The following is a 20,140-nucleotide window of genomic DNA, read 5'->3' as shown; positions in this document are numbered from 1 at the left end:
CACATTACCGTAAAAATGAGAGCAAAAAAAATGAGAGTTAAAAAAAAAATCCAAAAATGTTTGCCATAGCATCATACTGCCAATTGAGCTAAGGAACTGCGAGTAGTACATTTTTTAAGATAATTGAAAAGGCCACAGCAGTAATCAAGCATGCACAAAATACAATGTTATTGCATTATCTATTCTGCTTGCTGCAAGTGCCATGTCATTAGAAATACAGATGTGGGCAAATTTGTTGGTACCCTTATAGCACATTGAAACAATGCTTCATTCCTCCTGAAAAGTGATGAAATTAAAACCAATTGTATCATGTATACCTGCGTGCCTTGGTATGTCATAGAGTAAAGCAAAGAAAGTGTGAAAAGAGATAAATTATTGCTTATTCTACAAAGATATTCTAAAATGGCCTGGACAAATTTGTTGGTACCCCTAGAAAAGAACAGAAATATTCAGATTATAGTCATAGTTCAAGCTAACTGTTTTCTTTAATTAGTATCACACATGCCTTCAATCTTGTAATCAATCATTCAGCCTATTTAAATGGAGAAGAGTAGTCACTCTACTGTTTGGTATCATCGTGTGTACCACATTGATCATGGGCCAGAGAAAGCAAAGGAGACTGTTGTCTGAAGAGATCAGAAAGAAAATTATAGACAAGCATGTTAAAGGTATAGGCTATAAGACCATCTCCAAGCAGCTTGATGTTCCTGTGACTACAGTTGCAAATATTATTAAGAAGTTTACGGTCCATGGGACTGTCGCCAACCTCCCTGGATGTGGTCGCAGGAGGGAAATCATCCCCAGATTGAACAGAAGGATAGTGCAAAAGGTAGACAAGATAAACTTCCAAAGAGATACAAGCTGAACTCCAAGGTCAAGGTACATCAGTGTCTGATCGAACCATCTATCACTTTTTGAGCGACAATGGGCTCAGTGGAAGAAGACCCATGAGGACACTACGTAAAAATGCCAGACTGGAATTTTATTTTGACAAGCCACAATGCTTCTGGGAGAAAGTCCTTTGGACAGATGAGACAAATCTGGAGCTTTTTGGCAAGTCACATCAGCTCTATGTTCACAGATGAAAAATGAAGCTTTCAAAGAAAAGAACACCATACCTACTATGAAACATGGAGGAGGCTCAGTTATGTTATGGGGCTACTTTGCTGCGTCTGGCACGGGGTGCCTTGAATCTGTGCAGGACCAATGAAATCTCAAGACTATCAAGGCATTCTGGAGTGAAACGTACTACCCAGTGTCAGAAAGCTCTGTCTCAGTCAGAGGTCATCCAACATGATAAAGACCCAAAACTAAAGCTAAAAGCATCCAAGAATGGCTAAGAACAAATCATTGGACTATTCTGAAGTGGCCTTCTATGAGCCCTGATCTGAATCCTATCAAACATCTATGGAATCTGTGGAGCTGAAACATGCAGTCTGGAGAAGGTACACTTCAAACCTGAGACAGCTGGAGCAGTTTGCTCAGGAAGAGTGGCACAAACTACCTGTTGACAGGTGCAGAATTCTCATTGAGAGCTACAGATACTCTAAAGGTTGTGCAACAAAATATTAGGTTAAGGGTCCCATCATTTTTGTCCATGCCATTTTCATTTGTTTTAGCGTTTAAAATATTCTGTTGAATCAAATATCAAAAGCAAAGTCTGATTTTTATTAAGTATGGAATAAACAATGATGGATGCCAATTACTTTAGTCAGTTTCAAGTTATTTCAGAGAAAATTGTGGGTTCTTCTTTTTTCGTGGAAGGGTACCAACAAATTTGTCCATGTCTGTATCTAAAAATAACAGCCTGCAATATTTTGAATCATGATTTGTGTAAAAAATGTTGCAGATTTAATTTTTTCATTTATAAGCTATTTCCACCATGATCACTGGGTTGCGTATGTTACTGGGACGATGGCACTGCTAGTCATTATCACGCTGGCCCACATAGTTCTGATCAGGAAGAATACTGCAGTTTTAGTAAACTGTAATTTAATTGTAGTTAAGGATATACCGTGTATTTCTACTTTTAGTAAATGCTAAGTGACAGATCTTAATTCTCCCAAAGAATTTTTAGAAATTTAAAACCATGCTGACAGAGATTTTAATACGGTTACACTCATAAATTCTGCAAGACAAAGGACTAGCCATTAGTGACCTACATGTAACATGTCACTGAAGTCAGTGAAAATACTCACTGCTGATCTGGTTTTATTATAAGATTCAAGGATTAAAATTGTGTGAGGAAAAATGGTGCATATGTAAAGCAACTCTATGATCAATAGTTAATGTTATCATGTCCATTAATTATAACTTTTTAAAAATTAACCAAGCTTTATAGATTCACTTTCCACAATTTGATTTAGCTACACCTTAAAACCGAGTTTAAAATTATGACTTTGGTCATGCATTAGCAATACAATTCAGTTCATACAATCCTACAGTTTCTTTTAGCTTGCTTATTCTGATGCATTAGATAGAAGATAGAAAGCTTGTCAGTAACTTCCACAGGACATTTGTTTGAAGAATCGAAGAAAGTTATGCTCTGCAATTTGCTATTTGTCGTTATAATTTTTAATGAAAAATGACTTCTTTTTCCAGCAATCCTGTTTTTTTTTTGTTTTTTTTTTGCTGATACTAAAATATGAAAACAGATATGAATATTTTCAGCACTAAACATACAGATATAGATAATGGCATTGGATTACACTAGTGCAAATACATAAATGAGATGTCATGCACTAGTTTATGCTGTAACATCCACAAAGTGAGTTAACCAAAATGCTGACTGATAGCATAGCTTAATGAATGTATTTGGTACCACTAGTTGTTTTACACAGTTTACACAGTCCTCTCTTTGTTATAGGAGTTACACTATGCGGATGTCAGCCATCTTCAGTCTAATCAAAGGCAGCAAGGAATACCAGCCGTATCAATGGCTCATGCAAATTCTTATGTGTCGCATAATAAGGTAAGCAGCTCTATTTCATTTGATTAAAGGCCCAAAACAGTTTTCATCACACTTATAACAGCTAAAACAGGGACTTTGAGTGCTTCAACTAGAGTGGTACACAGTATCTGCATTTCTGGTTTCCTTTTTTTCATAATCTTCCTCTAGTCTGATTTACCAATGCCTAGCCACAGTAGATTACTTTCACAACATAACTGAAATAAAAGTGGAGGTAGTTAAGTTCACAGTATGCACAACAGGGTTATACGGGTTTTTATAGAGTTTATGCGTCACATACACATGCGCACACGTGCAGCTACATGACGTTCTTCAGAAGAGCATGACACGCAAGTAGGGGTGAACAAAGTACTGAGAAGTTATACTTAAGTGAAAGTATAGATAATGTGTCAAAAATCTTGCTCAATTAAAAGTAAAAGTAAAAAGTTGCTACTTTTAAATGTACACAAGTATTGAAAATTAACTGATGAAATTACGCTAATGTCAGGTTTTCATGTGAAAAGTAACTTTTACTTTTTGTAAAAGTTGTTGTAGAAGTTGTTAAAATTGTTAGAAGATGATTTTTGTTATAAAGCGTTAAAGTTTTAAAGTGTTTTTAAGTCATTTTGCTGTTAAAGTTTGCAGTATTTACCATTAGGTAGAATTTGATTGACTAGCCAATTATGCTACCTACTGGAATCAGTGCTAATCTAATCTGGCATTAGCCAAGAAAACAGGCTAATTTAATTAAATATAGCTCATTAATGTTAGCAAATTAGGTAACATCAATTGGCTTTGCTTAATCCAGCATACTGAAACATTTGATTAAGGTAGGGCCAGAGGCACTCATCCTCAACTTCCACACTGCAGTCTGGTGGCTTATCCATATTCAGATGCAAACAGGTAGACATAGTGCTAATAATGTATAGCATGAGAAGCTCATGACTGGTGACAAATGGGCTAAACCGAGCCCATTCCACTGATATACTGTATAACATACAGTCACTGGCTGAATGAGAAAAGAAGAGAAATTTGAAAAAGAACTATGAAAGCCTAAATAAAAATCTAAGGAGAAATTTTTTTTTTCTTGTAATTAAGTAAGTGTACAAATACACAATTTCAGTAATACTTAAGTAAACCATAAATACCCCAAAATGATACGCACATATAGTAATGAAGTACAGTTGTGTAAGTATTTTCCACTCGTGTGCAATGAGTTGTTTTATGCAGCTAGTGTGAATCAAAAAATAAAATTGTAAAAATTCTGAAATGGAATTGGCCTGAATGAAGCCAACAGATAGCAAAGCACTGCCTCTACAGAATAAGACTTAAACATCCACTGTCTAACCACACAAAAGTGGGTAGAGGTCACTGATGGCACATTAAACCAAAACTTATGGATATTTTAGATAGATAGATAGATAGATAGATAGATAGATAGATAGATAGATAGAAATGTGATGTATCTTGATCTATTGATCACAAGGAAAATTGCAGTTGTATTGTTGTTTGTTGTTTTAATTGTTACTTTTTTTTTTTTTTTTTTTTAATTAAAGTAGTAAAGTAACTGGGTCCCTGGAGGATTAGTGGTTAGGCCACAGCACTCTCACTGCAGCCTGGGTTCGATTCCCTGCCAGGGAACTACCCCTAGCCGCTGGGGTTGCGTGCAACAGTGCAGCCTCAGTGCCGGTCCCAAGCCCAGAATTGGGGAGGAGCATTCTGCATAAAAACTGTGCCAAATGAAATATGCAGACCAATGATCTGCTGTGGCAACCCCTAACTGGAACAGCCAAAAGATGAGCAATAACAAAGTAGTAAAGTAACTTCAGCTGCCAAACAAACTGGTAGACATCTTTGCACATGCTGGTACAAAGGAAATGTTCTGAATTACTGAATTATTAAGGAAATAACATAATAGTAAGGCAGTTTGAAAATCTGAAATTTGATTAACATAGACAAGTAATGATGAAGCTGGTAAATAAATTACCAACTGGCAGCAATGGCAGCTGGTAGCTGGGTAAAACAAGCAGGATTTTTCAGCAGAGAGTATGTTTCTACAATTAACTACAGTTAAACATTGTAGTTTAATTATTAACTGAAGGGCTTCTAACTGTTTAATAGTTCACTAAATCCAGTTATACATGAACATTTCAAAAACAGAAGTACATGCACTTTTACCTTCAGCACCGGGAAAACCCAAAAGCATGTTGTCCTCAGCTAGATCACTAAACTATTAGGTATGACCTTTAAAGGATCACAATGATGAAAGTAAAGATGGTATATGCTGGGAAAGATAGTTTTTATAAACTAAATTTAGGAACAAACAAATGGTTTGTGAGAAGATTAGTGGGACTGCACCTTGCAGCATAACTGACACTTCATCTTTTCCAGACAGCAACATCTAATCCTGCGACACAAACCATTTATTCTGACGTGAGGAATTTGTAGAATGATGCAACAGCATTAGATGTGGACCACACTGAGCAAGCCTGCCAAACGCCTGCTAAATGCACAATTGAGCAATCCTGCAAGAGACATTTGTGGATTTGATCAACCTGCCATTGCTGTGGAAGAGAAAATCATGAGTCCAAGATCTTGAAGTAACTGAATGTTTTTCTGCAGATTGTGCTTGAATAGGAATAGGTATCATTGGCTATTTCAGTGCAACCAGTGTTGTCTGAATTTAGTCCTTAAAATTTCTTGCTCTTAATATTAGATATGAATGTGTGAAAATGTACTATAGCACTTATGAATACAAATTACAACAACGTACAACAAGATTCAGTGTACAGTTCCCCATCAAGCAATGTTATATATACTCCCGGGCAAAAAAAAATGGGCCAAGCCCAAAATGGCAAAATATTACGCCTTTAAGAACAACAAATCATTGGTCAGGAAATTAGCAGGCATTAAACAAATAGATAAAGGAACTTAGTATGGAAGCTTTTCCCTTTGATTTCTTTAAATGTTTAAGCCTTATGGCCCTTGATGGGCTGCATCAGGTGTGGCAGATAACCAAAAAATGACTAATAGTTTAAGAAAAACATCCCAGAAGATATTTTTGGAAAACTTTGTACACCCAGACATGTGTTAGTTTGAATTTTACATCAAACATTTTAATCATTATCATGATTTTACCTTTGCCTACAAGAAGACTATATAAGTGAATTTCCCTGTTTCTAGTTTTTCCCCAAAACAAACAGTTCACTGCAGCAGAAGTAAACGAGCAAATGGTGGCAGAGGAGCTCTCAGGAGTGCGTTTGTTTAATTCTCGCTAATTTTCTGACTCAATGATTTGTTGTTAAGACCATTAAAAATCTTAATATTTTTGACATTGTGATATTTGCAATATTTTATTAATATTAGCCCATTTTTGTTGCCCGGGAGTGTATTGTACATTACATTGAAAAAGGTATAAAAGAAAAATGGATTAATATATACAGTACAAATGTAATATTATTAGTGCAAATATATTAGATGCAGTCTAAATAATATACATTCTATTGACTTTTTGTTGAGAACTCTGAAATCAAATTCTCCAGGCTGTAATAAATTAATTGTAATACATGGAATGAAAGGGCAACCTTTGATTAGAAATATATCTGTTAAATATGACTGGTATTATGGCAAAGGGCATTTTAAAAGAATGCCTTAAAACATGCTTGCTGTTTAGCAGTCCTAGAATCTCTTAGAGACAGACCCTGACTGAGTTTTGAACCTTTGGACCTCATGACTCTGTTACGCTGGGAACTGAAATGAGGAAGTAATAAAACTTAGAAATTTACTGGATGTTCACATAAAAGAAGTGCAGTGGTTACCAACATAAAAAATATAAAATCATTAATATCGGATACAATTCTTAAACATTCTGTACTGTAATAAAAAGTGCTAATACGTTTGTTAACCTATTTTTGTGTTTCATCTAGGCTACAAGGTGAAAACTAAGATTACACTTTGCTATCTTTTCATCTATGACCTCTAGATTGAATTTAAATTTTTTTATTATGTATTTAGACATTTGACATAAAAAGTGCTAATACGTTTGTTAACCTATTTTTGTGTTTCATCTAGGCTACTATAGTTTTATCCAAAATGTCTGTATATAATGGTTTTATTTAAATTTTAATAATGGGTGGTTGAAAATTCACACAATTTGTTTGTATGAATCTCTCTGTATGAAGTTTAGGGTCACAGCTTTCCTTCAAAATTTGTTTGAACTCCACAGAAGCTCATTTTATATATATATATATATATATATATATATATATATATATAAATTTATATATATGTATAGACACATACTCCCAGATCTCTAATTAGGGATTAAGATTACACTTTGCTATCTTTTCATCTATGACCTCTAGATTGAATTAAAATTTTTTTTATTATGTATTTAGACATTTGTTTATTTTTCCTAAAATAACTGTGACTAAACAATCAATAAAGATAATTTTAAGTTCAAGAATGTAACAGTCATTTTTGTGTCATTCATAATTGGTGAAGCATCTGACAGTCATACATTTTTGAAAATATTTAATATGAATTCAAACTTACACTTATTTTAAAAAAATATTTAAGTACTTATTCTGACATATTATTTTTTCAGAATTTTTTTCAACAGAAGCAAACTTATTCTTCCTAAATTATTCCAAAAACATGCTGGTAGGTAGATTGGTGATTCTAAATTGCCCCTAGGAGTGAATGAATGTGTGTTTGCATGGCGCCCTGCAATGGACTGGTATCCAATCCAGGGTGTATTTTTGGCTCATGGTTAATGTTTTCAGCTCGTTTCTTCCTGCTTAGTTCCTGTATAGTTACCTATGACTTGTATTGTAAAGTGTTAGCAATATAGTTTATTTTTTGAGTGATCAAATGGACAAATGGACTGGGGGGATGTCACATCTATTAGCTGTAATCTACAAGCTGTTAGAGAAGTTCCATACTTGCAATGAGATTTACAACATCATTGCAACATAAAGCATTTACAAAAAAAACACTGTGTACTGTTTTAACTTGCAAGGACCTGTTGCTTAAGTGTTGGTTGTGTAATTCCTTGTCTCTGTGGAGAAAGTAGTTTTTGCAGCTCACCAGCTACACTGGCTAAAAGAACAGAGCATTACACTTTAAAATCTCTCCATGTTCTTAGTTAAAATGTGAATCTACACTAACCTTTTATTATAAAGGTATCATTTAAAACTTCAGCCAATGTTACAATACTTTGTATTTACAAGGCAGACACTATAATATAAGCAGTAACTCTGGAATTAGATAGATAGATGGGACTTCTGCAAAGGATTGAATAAAGTGTGGTGAAGGTTTCAGCTGTGTGATGCTTGATGAATTTAGTTCAGATTTCCAGAATGTGCTTGTGTGGCCATTATTATATTACTAAGTATTAATCTCAGATATTTCCAAATATATAAATAAAAAAACTAAGAAGGCCCAAGGTGCTATTATGTCAGAATCTACTGTATTATGCAATCTGGGAATATACTAACTTCCTGTCATTTTGTGTACTCATAATCCTGAAGATATACTAACTTGCATTTTGAGATTCAAAGAAAGAGAAAAGACCTAAAGATGCAGCTGGATATGTATATAAATCTGTTGCTGACAATTACAGGTAAGCTTACTCTATCCCATGCCTTATAGTTGCTTTTATATTACAATTAATATATGGTGGGGGTTTTTTTCTGTGAAGGTATTGAAATGTTCAGTAGTAAGGGCTATGCCATTTAAATTGATGATTAAATTTTTTTATTTGACTGTATTAAAATCATATTTTGTAAATAAATAAATGCATGATTGAACTTATTTTGATATCATTATACTGTACATATTGTATATAGTGAAAATATCTTCAAATATAATGATGGAATACTGTGCCACATTTCCCATGCCTACTAGTAGTTAGAAGTCCAAGTGACTGGGCTGGTGTAATCTAGTAGCTCCACTTATTTGTGGAGCTTCACAGTTATTGTATCAGAATATATTTTATATTCTCAGTTGGTGTCTTTGCTTACATCTTACAACTTGACATCTTTTAAAAAAGGACTTCTGTAATGGTTTGCCAAGTACACTGTAACCATGTGTATATTTTAAGCAATTTCTCTCACTAATTTATACATTTACATGCGTTATTGTTGTTGTTCTTGTAAGTATATCTTGTTCAGTTATTAATTCTGTTTTTTTTTTTTATTGTATTTTATTTTAGGGCTTGCGCAGGTGGTTACTGCAAGTGAGTTGATGTATCTCTGGCTTCTGTTCTGTCTGTCTACTTACTTGTGTGTCTGTCTGCCTACCTGTCTGCCTACCTACGTATCTGTCTGCCTGCATGTCTTATGGTTATCTTTCTGTTCTGTAAAATAAAATATAAAATCTTTCTGTTTTCTAAAATAAAATAATAAAAAAATAAACTGTATAAAAATTTACAAATGAGACAATGATAAATCCACTCAGGTTGTTACTTTTAGCATTAAGAGACATGTTTCAGAAAGAAGCAAAGGTGGAGCTGAGTGTATATTCTTTGTTTATTAGGTTCTGAGTTCCAAGATCTTTTTTTTTTCTTTTCCTAGGTAAGCCACAGTGGGTAAAGCTCTCAGGTCCCAATGAGGTGATAGCTGGAGTGAGTGCCCTCTATGAGTGTTCTGCAGTCTGCAGTCGTACCTGTTATTATACCTGGAACTTGAAAGGCCAATCATTTCCTGGAAGCAAATTTACCCTTACTGAAAATGGCGTAGACAAGTTCATCTCACTAACATGCACAGTGACAGATGAAGACCATAAGTACTTTGTCAGCAAGATCACATCAGTCACAGTGATAAGTATGATCATCCTGCAGCCCAGAGCATTCAGAGTTTCTCTGAATACTTTCATTAAACTTTAATTCAGCTTTAATTCAGTTCAGCTAAATAACACTTGACCTACACAATTCATACACAAGTGACATCATTAAAGTAGTGATTGTCCTTTGAACTCTTTCAGATCCCATTTCTGTGAAGCCATCAACTGATCAATCAGTACTTAACCAGCAGCCTAAAGTGGGGCGGTCATTTCGTTTAACATGTGATGGGGCCTCCCTACCAGTCACTATAACCTGGATTAAGGATGGTGTACCTCTTACATTAGACTCCAGGATGAGCCTATCCCCAGACAATGTAACTCTGTCTTTTAGCCTTCTGGAAGAGTCAGATAGTGGCCGATATCAGTGCAAGGTCCTTAATGGAAGTGTCAGTGTAATAAGTAAGGCGTACTGGATTTATCGTAAGTAAGCCTTATTTATCTTATATGTCAAAAATTTCCTTATTGTTCTCATAAATGGTATAGTGCTCCATAATGTTCTATCAGATAAGATATCAGATAAATCAGATAATCAGATGAACTTACCTGACCCCTGCAGTTGGATATGTTGTCATGAGTCTAACTGGGCCAAACCAAGCTGAAGTAGGCATGCAAAGCGTGTACACCTGTGACGCACAGTGTGGGATGGATTGCACTGTGCAGTGGGCCTTGCATGCAGGCTTTCCAAGAGGAAGATTTATTGCTGAGGGACCAAGGATTCTCTGGACCCCCTCTGACATCGGACAGACACAGGTCTTCACTTGTATCACTCTGAACCCGGGAGCAGGCAATATTGGGCAGGTCTCCAAAACTGTGACTGTTGTAGGTGAGTACAAGCAACAGAACACTGGGGCCACCTGGTGGTTAAGAGCAGGCATATTGAGCCACACTTTACAGTCGGAGAGTTGCATTATAACTGATCTGTTGTTTTTTTTAATGGTATGCACTGTATACTCTCTGTGTACACCACTACCCCAGTCAGAGGTATTAGTGGTTTTAAAAACCTGTGATGGTTAGAGCTCATTAAAAAAAAGATCATTAATGAAATACACTGCCATCTTGTGGGGAGATGAAGAACAGCTTAAAACTGTATGAAAGTATTGTATATACACTCACCATACACTTTATTAGGAATACCTGCACATGCGCACGTGGCCTAATGGTTAGAGACTCGGACTTGTAACCCGAAGGTGAACCTGAAGGTCGTGGGTTCAAGTCTCGGGTCCGGCAGGGATTGTAGGTGGGGGAGTGAATGACCAGCGCTCTCTCCCACCCTCAATACCACGACTGAGGTGAGACCCTTGAGCAAGGCACAGAACCCCCAACTGCTCCCCGGGCGCCGCAGCAAAAAAAAAGGCTGCTCCGGGTGTGTGTTCACGGTGTGTGTGTTTTCACTACTGTGTGTGTGCACTTGGATGGGTTAAATGCAGAGCACAAATTCCGAGTATGGGTCACCATACTTGGCCACAAGTCACTTCACTTCAATCATATAGCAGCAGCATAATGCAGAAAATCATGCAGATACAAGTCAAGAGCTTCAGTTAATGTTCAGATCAAACATCAGAATAAAGAAAAAGTCTGATCTCTGTGACTTTGACTGTGGCATGATTGTTGGTACCAGATGGGCTGGTTTGAGTATTTCATAAAAATAATAAATATAAAATTCATAAAAATTTTCACACACAACAGTCTCTACAGTTTACACGGAATGGTGCAAAAAACAAAAAACATCCTGTGAGCGGAGGGTCTGCAGGCTGAAACACCTTGTTGATGAGATACACCCTGACCTGTATCTGAATGATTTTTTGCATTGCGCTGCTGCAACATGATTGGCTGATTAGATAACTGCATGAATGTGCAGGTGTACAGATGTTCCTAATAAAGTGGATTGTGCGTGTATATTAAAATCCCCTTACCAAGCTTGTCATTCATTATATGTTAGGTTCATTAAGATTTAATTTATTTTATTATGTATAAAGAAAGGCTGGCCTTTTATTTTGTGATTGGTAAACAGTGTGATTTGCACTTTGCAGAGGCGCGGCCACACCCCAAGCCCAGTAATGCTGTATCAGCCAAACCCAGTGTAGCCGTGGTGAGCAGTGCAACTCTGCTGATGCTGGTTTCTGCTTGTGTCTGAGGATCACCACAGAACAATAAGCTCTATACACAGTCCAAACATTGCTACTTCTCCACTATTTGACTTCCTCTGGGTAGAGTTCTCTGAATTTAGTTCACCAAAGTCTTAACACGTCTCTTTTATCTTAATTTGTACTGACATGTACAGTATATTTAAACATAAACAGGTAACATTTATTTTGTGATTCAGCCTAAATGTCATAGAATGCTCATACTCCTAAACTGCAAGTAGCCTATACGTTTACAGAAACCTTTTTTCAGTTCATTTCAATTGTATTTGCATAGTGCTTTAACATAGTGCTTTAACAATAGATATTGTCACAGAAATCTGTAGATGTAGAGTTATACCTCTACTAAGCAAGCCAGATGTGACAGTGGGGGAAAAAATACTCCCTAAGACGACATGAGGAAGAAACCTTGAGCGGAACCAAGCTTAAAATGGAACCAATCATCTCCTGGGAGACAACGGAAAGTGGGATTATAAATCATTATTCTTCTAAAACTGTATACTATAAAGTCAAACAGTATTATATGGCTTGAAAGGATGTTGAAAGGAGTATATTGCGAATAAAATTCCTGGGATGAGAACTGGACCATCTTTATAATCACAGCAGCAGTGCTTATGTACAAGTCTGCATTATACAGGTGACATTATCATGACATTTGAACATAAACCTGCTTGTGACCTAACCAATCTTTTTGGACTGGTTACTTCACTGTATGTCTGCTATTAATGAAATCACTCCATGCTGATTGAAAATTTTCCCCATCTTCAGTCAAAATAGAAAAATAGTTGTGCAGAGAAACTGCCACATTTTGTTGAACAAACTCCATACATCTAAACATAGTGCTAGACATCCTGTAAATGCACATAAGTGTTACACCCCTTTTAAGCATAAGAAACTATTTATATTGGTGTGTCCATAAATAATCATTCCTGTACAGTGAGCCAGGAAGGAAGATGGTTTTAATCCAAAGCGATTTACAAATAAAGCAGGATCAAATCCAAGCACAAAGCTGTTAAAATGCTGACAGTGATACGAGTGCTACAGAGGCTATACATTTCCACCAAAGGGACCAGAATCAAGTGAGAAGTAGTTGTAGGAAGTACAGAGAGAGCCACAACTAAATATACATACACATGTTCTAATACACACACACTTGCACAAAGCAACAGTACAATCAGATAGGACAAGAAAAAACCATACCCTTTAAACAAAAGGGCCATCAATCACTTCAGCACATAACACAGGAGAAGAGAACACACCCAGAGAAACAAACTCTTATACATGCCTGACATGTTCAGGTGCACTCAGTAGAACTTGGTTTTCCAACAGACTCTGTGATGGTTTTAAATCATGAAATTTAAAAAAAAAAAAATCAATACAGACTTTATCTTAACAAAGCCTTAACAGTAACAATCTAAATGTAAGTAAGAGATATAGAAATATTCTATATATTTGTACATAATTTATATATATATATATATATATATATATATATATATATATATATATATATATATATATATATATATATATATATTAAGGTGCGCTGATCACGTCATACAGATTTTTTTTTCTTTTCACAGAACAGGCTGTGACAATGTTTGCTCTTGCAGTGCATGATAGGATTGTCTTTGTCTGGGTGCCCTTTAGTCAACAAGCCCATTTGATCCTCTGTCAGAGATACACAGTTGTAACCTGCTGCTTAGGAACAAATGCACATACGTAAACTGATAATACAGGTTAATAATTGACAGCTTTACTGCAATGTGGCCCTGTTTCAGTTATATCATTTTAATATTTCTGTGACGTCAGTTCAGCATATAACAAAGACAAACTGCAGTACTGTCTCCGCTCAGCAGTGTCTAATAAAAAACATCATGTTGTTACACAGGACTGCTTTACATATGTAATAGACCACATTTCATGAACAGAGGAAACTGTAAATATGGTAGAGGTTTCCTGTAATAGACCTTGAGGTTACATTTAGCATTAATAGAGAATTATTGGAGAGCAGCTTTAGTGTGCAAGTGTGTGACAATGTCCCAGTTTCTATTGGAGTAGAAAGGTTTACTAGTTTATTACCTCAGTAAAGGCAAGATGTCAGTGATGTTAATGAAGTTAGGAAGCGTTTGATATCCACCAGACATCTGAGTGTCTTGAATGACATCCTGTGTCTGGAAAATGATTGCAGTTACTAGCCTAAATATATTTATTTTTACCTACTTGTAAAGTTAAATCATAAACTGTAATTAAATAATTGATATAGTTATGGTGAACTGTGCGATTGGAGCTTGTGTGGATTTCAAAAGTCTAAACTGCATCTCTCATTAACATCTTATTAATACACCTAAGCAAATGCACTTATTGTGAAACATGCTATTATCATAAGATTTCTAGTAATTATTCTAATGTGGAAGAGTCCATTTTTTGCCTCAATATGTCCAAATTATTTAACTGTGCAGTATTATTTAATATATATATGTACACACACACACACACATACACACACACACACACACATTGTGTATAATACATTTTATATATATATATATATATATATATATATATATATATATATATATATATACAGAAATATACAGAAAACTTTTTTTAAGGACAACAAAATGAATCTTGCTTAACCTTGACAGAGTATGAGAATGTAAAATGTAAGGTTTTTTTTGACAGCTAAAGATAGATAGCAGTGTCCTCCAAATTTTTTATGATCTATACTACGAAGTGTTTTGACCTTTGGGTTGATTTATGTGTTTGAGCACTTGCATGCCAAAGACGAGAACAAACATCAGTGATTAGTTAGGGTGGCAAGCAAGATTACAGGTATTGGGCAGACGTCATTCATTAAGCTCTACAATGAACTTATCCTAAATAGGATCTACTGTATGATTAATGATTTCACCCTAATTTTACATCAGAAATATAATGAGTGAGAAGATGCTGCAAAATGTAAACAAACTAGCTTTAATCTGTCTTTTGTTTCTGCTGCTATAAATAGTATATAGAGTGACTTCTGATATATTAGGACAGTTTTTGAATTTCCATCTTGTCTAAGCTTTCTTGCCATTACAACAAATCCCCCAATGCATGATATCTATATGTGTTGACTATCTATATGTGAAGGAAAAATGTATATATTATATTCTAAAGAAGCATGTCTTAGTATCTTGTCTGACTGAATATCATTTTGAATATCATGAATGTCATGTTTGGTAATTGGGACTATCATCCTCAGTGTCACATTTAAAACATTATTTTTATAGCATACTTAAATTTCAACAGCATGCAGTAGCATAAATCAAATTTCAGTAACAGGATTTGATTTAAAAAACTAATATTGTATGAATCACAGTGGTCTGAGTAAAATGTCTGACAACAATAGCAACAATAATAGGAAAAATCTTCAATATTTTTCAAATTCGTAACCAATCTTTTCTAAAATTCAATAAGAACAGAAGAAAAGAGATGAAAAAGTCAAACTCACAGTTTAAAAATCCCACCACTAAGTAATATTCTATATTTCCAAGTCTACTTTATTCTCCTACTTATAAAGATGTTTCATAAAAACACAATTTTATGCATGTAAAATCCATCAGTGCATTAATTAACTAGTTGGAGATTGTTTAATGCGTCCATTATATCCCTTAATTTTTCCTTTCTCCACTTATTATATTTTAAAGCAACCCAAACCAGTGGTACATCTTATGTACTGTATATATGCATAATAAATATGTGTGATATATTAATCATGATCATTTTATAACCTTAAAGCCTATGTCATTTTTTCCTACCTCAAGATTTTTGGGTTAACTTGCTGTTTGATGCTGACCACACTGCCTTATATGATGTCACATGAATTACATGTCACATGTCATGTTATTTCTATCTGGCACTTCTACTGCAAGAGCTTAGTAACATACGCTTTGACTTTCACTTATCAGGCCAGAAAATAAATGCTGTTAATTAATCTGTTCCAATTTGCCCTGTAGCCATGAAGGTGGCTGGGGAGCTGTTTGATGGGAATGGGGAAAGGTTATTTTTACATTGTAATTTGGTTACTAGTTATTGTTTTGTGTTTGTCATTGTATTGTATGTATATTTGCACCAAAAACAAAAATGTCCTTAATGGATAGTAAAGTTAAACTTGACTTAAACATTCAATTTGAAATCATATGTAAAGAAAGTACAGTTGTGAGTAGTTTGTTATAATGGACATTATGGCTCTTATAATGTATGTATGTTGTTGTTCTTTCGGCTGCTCCCATTAGGGGTCACCACAGCAGATCATTGGTCCGCATGTTTGATTTGGCACAGGTTTTACGCCGGATGCCCCTCCTGACGCAACCCTCCCATTCTATCCGGGCTTGGGACCTGCACTGAGAGAACACTGAGAGTACACTCTCAGTACACTCTCAGTGGGTGGGTTGGTTCCCTGCCCAGGAATCGAACCCAGGCCATGGCAGTGAGAGCACACGATCCTTAGCTGTTAGACCACCAGCTTATAAAGTATGTATACACATTCATAGAGATTCAGAATCTGATCAACAGCAATCATACAATCTCATGTATAAAATACCATACCCTTCAGGTTCAGCAGGTTGGCTGATTTTTTATTATTATTATTATTATTATTAATAAACCAAACCATGCGAGTGGCTTAAGCTTGTCTCCACATTTTATCATATCTTGAATGTTGATTAGAAAACCAAGTGTATAAAATATAGGACAGTATGTAGCCACATCTACATAGTGTTATTAAATATTTACATTTTTTCAGGACATCTTTCACTGCATAGCAGTGGTTATCATACCTGTTTCTTTTAAAGAATGTCCACATATCTCATTGCATTTGTTTTACTTTTCTGAAGGTTTAAACTGCTGTTCTGTACCATCAAACACATTACCAATGAAAAGTGCATGTTTCTATTAGTAATTATTTAATTTTTCTTTTGCTGAAGTTTGAAATGGTTTGTAGTCAGCTTGATAGGTTTGAAACTGTCATTGGATTGAAACTGTCAATTCAGTCTGCCATCTCTGATTTCAATATGCCAATCTTCTCCGCAAGTACATGTGATTGATATGACATAAGAAATCCTTATATGAACAGGTGTCCACTACAAATCCTCACTTCTCCACAGCAACATGGTGTGTCCATCTGATTGAATTAGAATAGGTGTTATGTTTAGACTTAAAGTTAATCTACTACACATTTCACTTTCCTTTATTGATGAAAATAATAGGCCTGGCTCATTTATGAATGATATAGGGAATTGTAAAATAATATAAGGGCATCAAATGATTTTAAAAAAGCATGAAAATATAACAGAATACAGCAACACAGTAATGCAACAGTGAAATCACCTCCTCAGAAAATGAAATGTTTCCAACAGCATTTCACACACTCATGATTCACACCTTTGCAAACTCAGCAGGTGGTGAGTACACTACTGCAAAACTTTCAAGTACAAGTTACGAATAACCACATCCTTCCTTATTGCAATTTTTAAATAGCACACACATTTTTCAAAATACCATGTGAAATATGTGCAATAATTACATTGGTACATCGTATATATTATATTATATTATATTATATTATATTATATTATATTATATTATATAAAATAAAATCTCAAATGTTATGTGAGATTTAGCATCTAATGAGTATTTTTAGAGCGAGTACATAAACCACACAGGTTGTTATTTCATTTTGAGTTTCAGCTCATGAACAGTTCTTGAATACTTTTACACCACAACTGTAAATATGTTTGAAAAATGTGCTTAAGATGACAAATTGCACTCAATATAAAACAATATATTGTTGGCTGAATGGTCCACTTTTAAACTTTGGTATCTCTTAAAGATACAGTTGTAGTCAAAGAAAATACTACATTTTTGGGAAGAGTGGCATGGTATCCCAGTGGATAGCAATGTTGCGTCACAGCTCCATGGTCTTAGGTTTGCCCCTGAGCTCAAAGCTTACTGTCTGGTGTCCTATTCAGGGTGTATCAATGCTTTCCTGAGATGGGCTCTGGATTCACTGCGACAACGACAAGGATAAAGTGGTTACTGATATTTAATCAATGAACTGTGGATGTGGAAGATAGGTATGAAGTATTTGAAACCAGGATATTAAAGTGATTATGCAGAGACTTAATTCAATTCAATTTTAATTGTATAGAGCTTTTAACAATGGACATTTTCACAAAGCAGCTTTACAGAAATAAATGGATTCGAAATATATTGTGAATATGTGAATTTATCCCTTTATGTAATTGTTTAGGTAAAAAAAAAAAAAGTCGGTTGGTCATTTAATTTTTATTGTATTTATACAATGCCTTTTGAAGTTTTTTTCCCAAATTTAGTCTTGGCCAGTACCAACCCACCAGCCAGCTCTCCCCTACCATATGAGAGCTACCGAGCAGGGAGGGTGAAGACTAACACATGCTTCCGTTGAGACACATGAAGCCAGTCAACTGCATCTTTCAGACTACTGCTCATATACAGTATGGCAGTGTAACACTCAGAGGAAAGCTCTATCTGCCCTCTTCCACACACATGATTTCACAAGCACCCGCGATCGGCCAGTGTCACTGTGATTGATAGGGGAGTGACAGTTATGCCATACTTCCCACACAGAGAGCAATGGCAAGGTTGCTCCCTTGCCTCCCAGCAACAGATGGCAGTGGGATTGCTGGGATTCAATCTCCAGACATTCAAAATTTAGATTTAGATTTAGTTTTGTTGTCACAATTTCCACAGTTTACACAGGATTAAAAAGTAAAGTGAATAGTCTAGTGAAAAGTAAAGTGAGGAGTCAGTCGCTAAATCTTATCTGAATCAAAGATTAGTAATATAGAAACTGACCTTTCCACAGATTCCAGTAAACACCTAGTCTATTATAAAGGCAGCCTGAAAACTTACTTAGTCATTGCTTTTGGTGGGGAAATCTTTCTTCATGTTCACTGTTGACATCTTGATAACCCACACACATTCAACTTGGTGTAAAATGAGTCAAATAAAGCACCGCAAATTTACAGAAGATTAGATTGTACAGCACAACAATATAGACTTTGGAGAAGCTCCTCTGCCCTACTTCTGTTTGAAGTTTTCGTCACCTGAAAATCACTCGCTGAGTGAGATCTATAATCGCGCTATCCAGTGTCACCCAGATGAGGATGGGCTCCCTTTTGAGTCTGGTTCCTCTCAAGGTTTCTTCCTCATGTCATCTCAGGGAGTTTTTCCTTGCCACCATCGCCTCTGGCTTGCTCATTAGGGATAAATTTATAAATTTAAAATTTGCATATATCCGGAATTTATATATTTCTGTAAAGCTGCTTTGCGACAATGTCCATTGTTAAAAGCGATATACAAATAAAATTGAATTGATATTGATATTGAATACTCTCAATGATATTCTGTCATCTTGTAATATTCTTTAGGTATATAGGAAAAGTTTCAAAACATTTACATTTTGCAAATCATTCTGTCAGTGTGTTTTTGAGTAAGTGCAAATAGTGTCAATGTTTGTACTTACTCAAACACACTGAGAATGCCAAACTATTCAATATAAGATATATTGCCCTTGAATATTTTGCCATCCTTTATAAAAGTGAGCATTATAATACAAAAAGAATAACACATTTAATAAGTGATGGTGTTAGATTAAAGAAATGGGGAAACTATTTTTTTAAAAGAAAAAAAAATTGTAAACAAAAGAAGAAAGCTATGAGGTTGAGGTTTGCTCCCAAAAAGTGCATGCTGGTAGGTGTGTGTGTGTGTGTGTGTGTGTGTGTGTGTGGTGCCCTTTGATGGACTGGCGTCTAAGCCTGAGTGTATTTCTGCCCTGTCTCAGTAGTCAAAAGCCACTACTTAGACCTAGACTCAATGTCTATCATGGTTAGATATTACATAGTAAGAACAAAAGCTGGCTAACAGATACAGAGCAAAACCCAAAGGCTCCTCTTGTGCAAATATACACTTGTAATATTGTGTCAGTTCTGTTTTCTCCCCATGACCATCATGAGTCTTTGCATAAATTTTGTCATTCAGTGCAAGCCCAAATGCCTGAATTGTGATTGGTGGAGAGTATCGGTGACCAATGATCAAGTACATCACACCTTGCAGTCCCAAACCTGTGTGCGCGTGTGCGCGCGCGTGTGTGTGTGTGTGTGTGTGTGTGTGTGTGTGTGTGTGT

At 35.4% G+C, this 20,140-nt stretch overlaps 2 protein-coding genes across 2 annotated transcripts in view; both read left to right on the top strand.

The window, feature by feature from the left end:
• LOC113542344 (hemicentin-1) overlaps positions 1–7,216 on the top strand; it is a 97,355-nt gene extending 90,139 nt beyond the window's left edge. Inside the window, exons 16-17 of the mRNA XM_053227605.1 lie at positions 2,867–2,971; positions 5,339–7,216. Coding sequence (XP_053083580.1) covers positions 2,867–2,971; positions 5,339–5,395 — 162 coding nt within the window. The 3' untranslated portion in view covers positions 5,396–7,216. The remainder of the gene's footprint in view (positions 1–2,866; positions 2,972–5,338) is intronic.
• Positions 7,217–8,444: 1,228 nt separating this feature from the next.
• On the top strand, positions 8,445–12,511 carry LOC113542345 (hemicentin-1). The gene is made up of 6 exons (XM_026939814.3): positions 8,445–8,570; positions 9,162–9,185; positions 9,523–9,771; positions 9,932–10,210; positions 10,347–10,613; positions 11,821–12,511. The coding sequence occupies exons 1-6, from the start codon at positions 8,528–8,530 to the stop codon at positions 11,922–11,924; spliced, it is 966 nt and encodes a 321-aa protein (XP_026795615.1). The 5' UTR covers positions 8,445–8,527; the 3' UTR covers positions 11,925–12,511.
• Positions 12,512–20,140: the final 7,629 nt, after the last annotated feature.

The sequence above is a fragment of the Pangasianodon hypophthalmus genome, chromosome 1, assembly GCF_027358585.1.
Source record: "Pangasianodon hypophthalmus isolate fPanHyp1 chromosome 1, fPanHyp1.pri, whole genome shotgun sequence".
In the NCBI taxonomy this organism is placed as follows: Eukaryota; Metazoa; Chordata; class Actinopteri; order Siluriformes; family Pangasiidae; genus Pangasianodon; species Pangasianodon hypophthalmus.
The sequence above is the reverse complement of the archived record's forward strand: the minus strand, read 5'-3'. Positions and strand labels throughout refer to the sequence as shown.

What these genes read in the sequence shown, in the direction of transcription:
- LOC113542345 (XM_026939814.3), top strand. Translation starts at nt 8,528, where the DNA reads ATGCAGCTGGATATGTATATAAATCTGTTGCTGACAATTACAG. An exon ending in TCTGTTGCTGACAATTACAG is followed by an intron (nt 8,571 to 9,161) that starts GTAAGCTTACTC and finishes ATTTTATTTTAG; the next exon opens with GGCTTGCGCAGGTGGTTACT. An exon ending in TAAGGCGTACTGGATTTATC is followed by an intron (nt 10,211 to 10,346) that starts GTAAGTAAGCCT and finishes TGACCCCTGCAG; the next exon opens with TTGGATATGTTGTCATGAGT.